Consider the following 11,643-nt stretch of genomic DNA (forward strand, 5'->3'; position numbering starts at 1 on the left):
CGCCCCCTCGGCACCCCCCGCCTGCTGCTGCTGCCGCTGCCCCCCGCCCCGGGCACCGTGCGTGGAGAGGTTGCGGTTGCGGTCGCAGGGGAAGGGGAGGCCACAGCGGAGCTGCCGGGCTGCGACCCCCCCGCCAGCGCGCCCTCGCTGCCCCTCAAAATGCAGGCCCTGCTGGAGCCCTTGGTGAAGATCGACACCAAAGACGTGCCCCTCACGGTGCTGCCGGCTGACGCAGGTGGGCCCCGGGCCCGCACCCGAGTAGGCGTCGAGTCAGCATCTGTGGGTCGGCCTTCCCTAGGCGCCGAAATCCTGTGGAGTGTGGTCGCGCGAGATGATAGGATGGCCGGCTTCAACGACAGGCTGACAAACTTTGAAAAATGGAGAAAAAGGAGAAACACGTGGCTTTCCTGGGGGCCCCCCCCCATGCCCGGCGCTGGATTAGGCCCCTCACTACATCCAGTTTAAGATAAAATAATCCATGAAAAGGGGTTTTCGTGAAATTTTAAGACGAACAATGGGTATTTCTACCGTCGGGACTCGTAGTAGAGAGGATGTCTTTTATCGGACTGACGCGATTTTTTGCACCCCCCAAATTCTTTGATTGCAAGCGTTGGGGCACAAATGCCCATCATTGGGCATTGGAGAAAAGATTGTAAAAGGTCCCCCGGGTAGAAATGAAAGTTCGTATTTCATAGGATTTCGCGGAGGAGTCAATACATGGGAAACTCCTCCAGGCAGGCAGTTCGTTCTGCACAAATTTATGAACTCAAGACTGTGGAGCCATAGCTATGTGTATATTTCACAGATTTCATAGACGTTAGGGCCGGAAGGGACCTAGTAAGATCATCGTTGTCGTATTAGAACAAAAATGTCCCGTTTGTTTTTCTTATTTAGAGGCCCTCTCGTGTTGCGAGGCCCTAAACTGCGAGTAGCTGAAGGCTAAATCCGGCACTGCCTTTCATGACTTCCGGGGGGACCCTTTCATACCATCTTGCGCCCCGCTTGTGAGCCGCTTGAGGAACACTGCCTTGAGCGTTTCCCAGCCCGTGGTTCGCAACTCACAAGTGGGGCGCAAGATGATACGATAGGGTTGCAATGAAACTAAAAGTGGATCGACAAACTTTAAAAAATGGATTCTCCTTTAAAAGAACGTGGGAAACTGCAGCTTTCCCCTTGCAGGCTGGCAGAGCTCCAGCCCACCCAGGGCTGCTTGGGCCCCCCCCTCACCCTACTGCACGCACTGGGGGGAGTGAGGGGCAATGGGTCGGCACTGGCCGTAGGTGTTCACAGGTGGGTCCTGGTGCAAACAAGGTTGAGAACCACTAGCCTAGGGGTTACAAGCACTAATAACGTAAGCTTTGTGCATCTATAACTCCCAGTCGCAGTATTTATAAACATGGTTGTGCAGCGGTTTGGTGCAGAAGTGAGAACCTTCCTCTCCTTCCGGTCACCAATTCTGCTCCAGACTGGTAGTGACCCAAAGCAGATGCCATCCCACTGGCATTCGGTGTGCTCAGTCCCTCCAGCAAATAAGTGTCCATACCACAAAACTCGCTAGCACTGTGGCAGCATCTGCTGGAAAGCCAGGAGCTGATGGGATATGGGGTTGAGCTGTCCCACCTTGAAATGTGCTTCCAAGGCCAGAGTTTTGATACACTGCAGAGTCACTGTGGCTATGCCTACTCTGGTACAGTTTATACTGGAGTTCCCTTATCAATACAAGCATTAAATAGTAAAATAATCTGGCCAAAAGGAAACCAAACCAGCACAATGTATTTATATTATCAACCACTGTGGTATGACTTGTATTAAAAAAGAGAGAGGGAATATGCCACAATAGGAAATGCTTTAATGTCAAATAGACCAGAGACATTCCCGCTCCCATATTCCAGGAGCTTTCTAGGAGCAATTCCTCATATATGCATGGAGACTCAGAACATTGGCCTGTCTTTTTTTGAGGGTTTTCTATATGACCCCTGATAAAATTGCATGTGTTATCTGTCCAATGATCTTCTTCCCTGATTTTGCTGTGTAGGAATACCGGATACCCCGTTTAGCAAAGACAGAAACGGTCACGTAAAGCGGCCTATGAATGCGTTCATGGTGTGGGCAAGAATTCACCGGCCAGCACTAGCCAAAGCTAACCCAGCTGCTAATAATGCCGAAATCAGTGTCCAGCTTGGATTAGAGTGGAACAAGCTCACCGAGGAGCAAAAGAAGCCCTATTATGATGAAGCTCAGAAGATTAAAAAAAAGCACAGGGAAGAATTTCCTGGTAAATATACCACCTCTTCATTGTGTGAGCACTAGGCAAAGTCTCATGTCCTGACACAGAATTCAGAAAATGTCCCCGGTCACTGCAACACTTTGCATAGATTGTTTGTAGATGGTTGCAACAGGGGAAATGGCAGGCAGAGGGACACGTGTTCCCTGGCAAATGTACCCAGTCCAATAGGAACCAAAAAGGGAAAAGATACACAGGGAGTGAAGGTCAGCTTATTGAATGTAATCCCACAGTTTCCAATAATTGGAGGTTTTGGATTTAGCGAGTTAGTTTCTGGTGTTGCGTCTTGTGCAGAAATACAATACCGCAACACTGATGTTGCAAATCAGCAAATCCATGTAAAATGCTGAATTCAACTACACGATCCATGTTTGCATTGGGGGGAAAAGGGTTTATTATTAAAAGAAATAGAAAAGCTTTCATGACTTGCTAGCTTAGAAGCATCAGGAATGCTAAGAGCTTCCTTTGCTACTGTGTTCAGCCCTGTGTCAGCCTCTTTCTAGTACACTCCCCTTATAGAGATGTGAATCAAGCCTCCAGTCTGGGCTTCTCTATGCTGGTGTGTACCAAATACAGGATGAAATGTTTCTCCACCTCTCAGTCAAAGGGGGCAAGGAGTTGAGTCCTTAACAAAGCATTTTTATCCCTCAAAGTTTGGTTTAATAGTACTCATAAAACCAACACATTGAGGAGTTTTAATCAGTCTGGGTACAGGCTATGAAAACATTAGGTATTTACTTGTCTGTGATGTCATAATCCTTCTAGTTCTTCAGGCAGTCAAAGAGTAGTCACAACCTGTTTTTCTTATGTCATAAGCAAACAGAAGACAAGGAACAACCCCATGTCCTACCGAACATTCAGCCCCTCTGTATGCATCATAAAGAAGCAGAAAAACAGCGGTGCTTAAATGTTTGGGGCAAATGACCCACTATCATCCTTGTGGCACTGTTAGTTTTTGACTGATTTTGCTTATCGGTGGAGAAAGCCTGCAGCAACTGAGGCCTGGCCTCACTGAGCCTTCACCATTGATACACATGACATTTACACAGGTGTGGCTGAGAGTTAAGGAACCAGTGAATTTCCAGAGAAAGTTTCACATTTTTAACCTAGCTGCATATACATCTTTAGAAGAATCCAGGCTGCATTGCCATTTTCTTTTATACATGCTTGTGGTGTCTTTCATACCTGTGGTTCCTCTGGTTATCTGGTTCTTTATTTCCATCACCAAGCAGACAGCAGGTGCTTGTATGAAAATGCATGAAAGCTTTGTGTTCATCACTCCTTGAGTTGCCTCCAATCTTCCCCAAAATAGTAGTTTCACTGCTGACTTAAAAGAGAAGCAGGACTTGCCCTGTCACACCTTCATAGACTTCTCAGAATTGTTTTACATTCTAATAAAATAAGAAAGAAACCAGTTCCCAGGCAGGCAGTTGGACTCATACTTGCTCACTCTCCCACAGGCTGGGTTTATCAACCACGACCAGGCAAAAGAAAACGCTTCCCACTGACCGTCTCCACCGTGTTTTCCGGCACCTCTCAGAATATCATCACGACGAACCCAACCACCATTTACCCTTTCCGGGCACCCACGTACTCTGTCGTCATCCCCGGGGTTCAGAGCAGTATCGGCCATCCTGTCTGTGAGTTTCTTTCATTAGCTTGGATGAAATTCTCAATGTCAATTAGAAAACCCATTTCCTATACATTGTAAGCATGTGCTTGTATAGAAATGGTTAGAGCAACAACCCAGCAGTAGAGAAGCTGTTGTGAACAAAGCAGAATTTAGCAGGGGGAGCCTCTCGGGAAGTAAGCATGGGTTGGGCTACATTTTTTTGCAAAGGTCTCTAATACTTCAGTGTAGCTTTGCCCGTGAGATTATGAATGCACCATGCTTTCATGGGCACATATTCCTTGTACAATCATTCAGATCTATGCAGAGAGCTAAGGTAGTTCTGACCAGCTGGCATGTGTTCATACAGGCCTCTTATACATGTTACATTTATGCCACGATGAATGTGTAAATCATGGCATAAATGGCAAGGCAACCCCAGTTCAGGGTGCCAGAAAATGGCAAACCAGTTATAACATTGTTCTACAGTGTTCTATAATGTAGAACATTTTTATGCCTGGTTTGTAGGGCACCTGAAATTGAAGGTGTAGCAGGTCTCAGGCCAGTGCCGACAGTAGGTGGCCAGGGACTGTACTGGGATCTCAAACTGGCCCTAGACCTGCAGGCACTTGGCTTTCAACTTACCAGTGCAGAGCTGGGGAGGCTGAGATCATGACACTGGGCTCCCCCTGCACTTGCAAGTAGAAAGGGTGCAATTGGGATCTGATCCCCAGTGCCCACATTGTGCCTCCTGCCACACATGTGTGCCAGGGGTCACAGTCTGAGCACAAAAGTCCATGTTTCTGTATGCACAAAACTAAGGTTATAGAAGAAGCACAGAAAATGGGGGTGCAGAATTGCACCCTCCTTATGGAAGCTGGTCAGTGGAAAAGGTATATTCCACTACAGCTCGTGGCTCTGCAGCATAGCACCGATTTGATCAGCAATCCCTTATCTCATAATTGAAGCAGCTCTGGCAGTGCCTGGAGGGGGAACTTTATAAGAAGACCTCATACGTATCAAGAAGTGGTGGTGGCATGATTCCTTTGGACTCACTGATGGTCCCAACATGAGTATTGAGTTGAAAGAGTTGCTATTGTTTTCCTGTTGCCTCTGAACAAAGGCCCTGCCGATTTCTTGTGGGTGGTAATACTCGGAAGGGTTTACGGCCCGACCAGGTACCACCTGGAAAAGCTGCATGTTACCTGCTGGACCTATCCGGCATTTTGGTTGGATAAGGCAAGTGATTCAGAATTACATAGCAGTGACCTAGTGCTGAGTATTGCGTACTTTCTTACAATCGGTGGAAGAACCAAGTATGGGGGCAGTGTAACATAGCCACGTTTTCCCTTTTCTTAGTACCACAGAGAATGTGGGCAAATTTATCTGTATGACTGGTTCTTTATTCACCGGATGCATTTCCTCACCACTATGTGGCCTGAAAATGGGACTGGAAGGGAAGTGGTGTTGAGGAGGTGGCTTCTGTTTAACAAGTAGTCAGCTAAGCTATTTTTGTTTTTGAAAGGTGAGGCTTCTACTATCCAGCTCTCAGCTTCTTCCATTCAGCACCCAGGCCCAATTACACTTTTCCAGCCCAGTGTGGGAAGCACCACGTCCATGGCTGTCCCAGCTCCCAGTCTGCCCCTGCGCCCAGTCATCCCCCCGCAGCACTTTATGGGACCTGCCCAGACAGACGCTCACCATGTCACTTCCGGATCCAGTTGCTCTGTGAAGAGACCCACCCCGGTGTGCATTGAGAGTGCCAGCAGGAACCCTACTAGCACGAGCATCACCCACACCAGATTCCCTGCCTCTACCAGCCAGCCCCACAACGAGTACTCCAGTGTGGCTGCTTGTCCACGGAGCGCCCAGCTCCCTCCAGCCACCGCCATCCCTCACTCACACCTCTACCAGCCTCCTCCCATTGGCCACCCGGCCACTCTTTTCGGAGCGCCGCCTCGGTTTTCGTTCCACCACCCATACTTCCTGCCCGGACCTCACTACTTTCCCTCCAGGTAACAGTGTTGTCAATTTAAAGTTCAGTGAGTGTGTCTGTGCTAGAAATCCAAGAAACCTATCACTTTGAGAGCAAGCTGAAGGAACAGCCAACAGTTCAAGCTACTCTGTGCGGAAAAGCAGGGCTGGGCATAGCAGCAGTTTGACTGCTGTCTTTTCAACCTGAGGCTGGTCTAAGCTGTGCCCACTTACTGGTGGCTCCAGCAGGCTTTAGCAGCTCCTGGGCAAATAAAAACATTTGCTTCCTTCCACTCTGCTCCCAACAAGGTCCACTGAACCAACACAGTCCCTCAGGGTGGCAGGGTTAAGACACACCATCTTCTGTAGGCAGTGATTCCCCAGGGAGCATGCTCAGCTGCCTTTGACTCCATGGCCTGAATGACCCAATGCCCAGTCTTACAGCTGGGTCATCTGGAGATGGCCTGTGAGCACAGGTCAAGAGTAAGGCTTTGCACTCATACCTTATCGAGCCATGGCAGGACCTCTGAGCCACCCTGTCACCATATCCCAAGCCACGTTCAACAGGACAACTGAATTCTGCAAAAAGTTACCGAGGGGAAATTACACAACTGAAAGCTCAAATGGGATTAAAATTAGGTGAGCATTTGAGCTGACTACACAGCACCACAAGCAGCACACTGACAGCAGTTCTATGAATACAGTTATCATTAGTATTGCATAGGTTTAACCCGATGGGAGAAGCCCTGGGGATCTACAGTAAGCAGACTCTATTGTAATCTTTACATTCTCGGGTTAGTCAGGTGTAGATGAGCCCCTTGAGACAATGAATCATGGGTTGCATACCTCACCTATAGTACCTTGGTGTTGGTTAAACTGACTGCAAGCACCTTTGTAATGACTGGTTTTCCTATATTGTTTTACAGGGAATTCAGCATAACAAATTATTGTGATTATTGTACCCCTACGCTCTGAGTAGATCTAGGATGGGTGTTGGGAGTTGTCTGGTTTTCTAATACAGTGCCAGGCAACCTTTTCCAGTTGCAGACCAGAATGACCCCCTCAGGGCAGGGGAGGGTGGGCAGGCACTAGGACCTGGCCATAACCAGCACTTCTCCTTGCAGTGTTACAGGGATTGTGCCCAAAGTCAAAGCCTACTGCCACTGAATGCTGCCAAAGCCCCATATCCACAGGCTGGATCCAATGGCCAGACCTAGCCCATGGGCCATAGGTTGCCAACCCCTGTTCTAATACAAACTGTGCTTCTGAAAAATTACAGACTGTACCAGCAGGCAGACCCCTCCACCAGGCTCGTTTGCAAGTTCCTGTCTGAAGGCTACTGTTTGCATGTGAATGGGTGACATTTTTGTGTAGCACTAATTGTATAAATGACGCCATGCCCAGAATTGCTGAAGATTTATGCTTGTCCCATTTGCTTCTGGGCCCTGATCCATGTGCTCAGTTTACACATATGAATAGTTCCATTGAAGCCTCCATATGCATGGCATCAGTGCATGCCTGTAAAACATAACATCTTTGGACCAGGCTTTTATTACTTCTTTCACACACTGTACTGACTACACAGTGCTGTAAATGTCTGTGTCACTGTATAAATTATAATACAGTTTGGCCTTCAAGATCCTGAATCAGAATAAAAGAGTCCGGCTCAGAAAGCAGTTGTTTTTCTTGCATGGTTTCTTATTGGCTTCTGTGGTTCTTTCTTGTGAATTTTCTCACTGGAAGATATTGAAGCTGTTACTCACATGAAGCCCAATCCCACATCCCTTCTCACATACTCTCCTTGTCTACCAACAAGGTAGCAGATGTGAGACACCATTTAAAAAAGAAATCAGAGGAATAATTAGACCCTCTTTTTATCTCTGCTACAAACTGAGATGACACAGACCAGGTGATCATGCCCCAGCTTTCCCACGTTCAAAATAATCACCACCTTGTTGCATTGTTTAAATTAATCAGAGCTTTGTATGTGGGTTCAGCATTTGGCTGGCCATGGAGGCGAGTGTCTCTGTCCTAGAATCTGCACATGCCTCTTATCATATGTAACGTGGCTGGCGTCTTTCATTATCTCTATGCCCTGTGGATTTGCTCATGTAGATTATTAAGGTAGCTCTACAGGCCTGGATACCTGTATAGCCAGTCTGTTATATTGTCCGTTCATAAGACAGCTTAGTGCGATGGGAGAAGGTGTGACTGACTGTATTTTGGTCTCTTTTACCACAGCACGTGCCCGTACAGCCGCCCTCCGTTTGGCTATGGGAATTTTGCAAGCTCGGTGCCGGAATGCCTTGGCTTCTACGAAGACCAGTACCAAAAGCACGAAGCCATATTCTCTGCTCTGAACAGAGACTATCCTTTCAGGGAGTACCCAGATGAACACACACATAGCGAAGACTCCCACAGCTGTGAGAGCCTTGAGGGGGTGTCTTATTACAACAGCCACAGCCATAGCGAGGAGGAATGTTTAAACCCTGGGCCGCAGCTGGATATCGGAACCCTGGACAACGTGTTCACAGGAACCCCGTCAACACCTTCCAGCATTCAGCAAGTTAATGTGACTGACAGCGAGGAAGAGGAAGAGGAGGAGGGAAAAGTGTTACGAGATTTGTAATTTTTAATGTGGATGCTGATAACTTACCAGAGAATTTTAAAACACAAAATAAATGTTTTAGCCCAATACCATCTTTTTAGTCGGTGTGTTGAAGGAGAAACCTGAATCCCCTCAATGGTCATCCATTTGCATTGCAAGGGGCCAGGTATAGGCCTGGGGCTGTCCCCAAAGCCTCTGGGGTTTCTCTTGCCTCCAGCAGGTCTGCATTTGGGCCCAGATTCAGGAAGGCACTCAAACACATCAGTAGCCTTAAGCAGGTGCTGAAGTTCTTTCCTGGCTAGAGATGGACTTAAGCATGTGCTTGAAATGCTGTCCTGAATCAGGACCTTGTCTCTCTTTATTCTTAGGCTGCATTTTGATTTTGATGGGACTTGCATTTATTTAGGTACCTTAACTTGGGGCATTTTAGCAAGCAAAATAATTCTGTTTCATGACCAAAAGGTAATTCTTGATGCAATAGAAGTAGGGGGGGGGAGCTGAGGAGTGGGGCCAGGAGTGACATACATGTTGCTTTTGTCTACAGTGGTTTATTTAAAAAAAAACCCTATTTTGTTTGCTTTTCAGTAGATTCTCCGTGTGCTGCAAAGTGTTGTTTAGCACACTGATAACAGAGGGCCCAATTTTACCTCCCTTACCTTGCTCAGCACCTTCCTCTGCAAGTAGTATCACACATTTAAATGGGACTGTTTGGGAGGTAAGGTAGAAGGTAAGGCAGGAGTAAGGATAAGAGAATCGTGGGCTATGAAATAACTTATTCAAGAGGACTATGATTTGATCCCTGAGTACGCTTAACACTCATTTCTATAGAATATTTTAAATTTCATAGAGGGAAAAAAAGTGTCTGAATTTTAAGAGTAGCTCAGATCCAGATTTTGTTACCAAAGCTGGTAATTCATACTACTGGACTTAATTAATACTATAAACTATTTTTTTCTTATTCTTTTTGAAGGGGATGGGGTCATTTCTTCCACTTGGGAATTCTGTTGTTCTGTTTTTGTTATATTTAAATAAAGTAACATGAACCGCATCTCATTAGTGTTGTATGTTGTGATGATGAACTTCATGAAGCCTTTTAAACAGACCTTTCATATGAGAGCTTCAGCCTGTGGCATTCAGGCCCTAGGGATCAGAGCTCCAGTATTGTAGCCATTTCCCATTTTTAGCCACGAGAAAAAATTGGACTTGATTATGCTGTGCTTGAAATCAGCAGGAGAGTTGCCACTGCTTTCAAAAAAGAGTTTGAATAGGACTGTCCATGGTGCATTATAACACATGGGCTGATTCTCCTCAACCCTGCCAAATCCTGCCCAGCTGGCACAGAGACCGACAGTCAGAGCTTCTGCTCCAGAGATCCTGACCATCAGGGCATGATTCTGGCCAGCGAGTTCAGGAGATGCAAGGCAATCCAGCCTTTCTTATTACCTTGCGGTTCGCATGCTGTGGAGCTAGATTCCACCTATGCCACGCATTACATACCTCCCTGGGCATGAACTGAGCATTTCTGTCTCTCCTAATGCTCTCAGACTCAGTGAAGCAGTCTTGAGCTGCTTTTTGCATAGATAAAAGCAGCATCATATGTGCTCTGCTCTCGCCCGATCACTAATTCATGAAGTCTTGTCCTCAGAAATATAGAATATCTGCCATTTTTAGTGTAAGGTTTCAGTGAGAATGTCTAACTTCATGTAACAGCAGTGGTGATCCACTTGGGATCCAGTTAAGTGATCCTTAATATATAACTATTCAAACTGCTGTTCCACAGGGAGCATTTTTTAAGGAGAGAAGATAACACCATAAGTACCTATGCAATAGATATTTTCCATATACTGTACCTACAAGGATGGCGGCATATCAATATAAATAGCATAGATACACATAGAGTTTTCCATAGGCAATGTATTACAGGATTTAAAATGTCTAAAATGCAGTTAAATCCTGTGTACATTCCCTGTTGCAGCCATGTTGTAACCAAGTCCTTTCTGTGGTGAGTTTGAGGCCTTACGGGGAAAAACTTATAAATAGCAGAAAATGTCTGTTAGCTCCTAAACTGGCTTCTGACTGAAAACTGATATAGCCCTTGAGAAAGCATGTGGGCAAATGCACTGATTCCTGCACAAGTATGTCTCTAAAGTGTAAAGCAGCTGCTAGTGGGATTATTCCCTGAGAGTGACTTCCCTCTCTTCCCCGCTTTCCCGTCTACACTGTGGGGCGGGATAAGAGGGACCCTTCACATGGACAGGACAATGTTCACAACATACTTTCCCCTCACAGTCTGAACGCGGGGTGTCAAGCCCGAGGTGTCTGACAAAGATTCCCTTCATCCCATAAGCTCTCTGTTACCCTTTTGCTGACCAAGGACCAGCTGCTGTACGGCGCTGTCTTGAACCCCAATGGCAATTGAGGCCGGTACCTCGGCCAAGACTGTCAAAGGGCCTCAGGATTGGGGTCCCTTTAATGATAATGAAGACTGGGCACCCAAATCCTTTAGGCAGCTTTAATTAGCTGTGATCTATAGACTTCTGATACACCAGGTACACAGAGGGCCGTGAATAGCATGGGACGCTTTTTACTGCACAATAAACTAATCTACTGCACAGTAAAGCATCACCATCTACACATCCAGGTGCTTACTGCACAGTAAGTTAGTCTACTGTGCAGTAAATTTACTACCTACATATGTAGGTAGTAAATTTACTGTGCAGTGAAGCCAAATAGCATTAATTGCATGTGTAGATGCGCCGGAAGAGAGCTAACTCAAAAGGAGGAGGCAGCTGTGGAGTCCTACAAGTAGTATGCTTGTTGCAGGCAAGCTTCTCTAGCATTTAGGAAGGCCTGGTCTTAGCTTCCATGCCAGATATCTAGGCACAGAGAAAACCACATTAAAAGCCCGGTGCCGCATTTAGTCACGTGACTCATTTACCAACTACTTAATGGCTCAGAGCTTGGACATCGCAAAGTCTTTTGTATTACTATCCTCATATTGATGAAAGGCGTGATTCTTTTTCTCTCCTGAAAGGAATGATTTTTGTACAACCCTTTGTACAGATACCTTGACACCAATATTCAGCTCTGCTGTTAGAGCTGGTTTTCCCTTTCAGGACTCAGTCAGGCAGGTATAAGCACAGTGGCAGGGGAATAACTGCATCCACA

General features: G+C 46.5%; 1 protein-coding gene across 1 annotated transcript in view; it reads left to right on the forward strand.

The window, feature by feature from the left end:
- Nucleotides 1–9,517, forward strand: part of SOX30 (SRY-box 30) — a 9,769-nt gene extending 252 nt beyond the window's left edge. The window contains exons 2-6 of the mRNA XM_019505955.1: nucleotides 89–235; nucleotides 2,036–2,275; nucleotides 3,745–3,924; nucleotides 5,419–5,908; nucleotides 8,109–9,517. Of these exons, the coding sequence (XP_019361500.1) occupies nucleotides 89–235; nucleotides 2,036–2,275; nucleotides 3,745–3,924; nucleotides 5,419–5,908; nucleotides 8,109–8,496 (1,445 nt within the window). The 3' untranslated portion in view covers nucleotides 8,497–9,517. The remainder of the gene's footprint in view (nucleotides 1–88; nucleotides 236–2,035; nucleotides 2,276–3,744; nucleotides 3,925–5,418; nucleotides 5,909–8,108) is intronic.
- The last annotated feature ends 2,126 nt before the right edge of the window (nucleotides 9,518–11,643 follow it).

Source organism: Gavialis gangeticus, unplaced genomic scaffold (genome assembly GCF_001723915.1).
Source record: "Gavialis gangeticus isolate Ggan-Ray unplaced genomic scaffold, GavGan_comp1, whole genome shotgun sequence".
NCBI lineage: Eukaryota > Metazoa > Chordata > Crocodylia > Gavialidae > Gavialis > Gavialis gangeticus.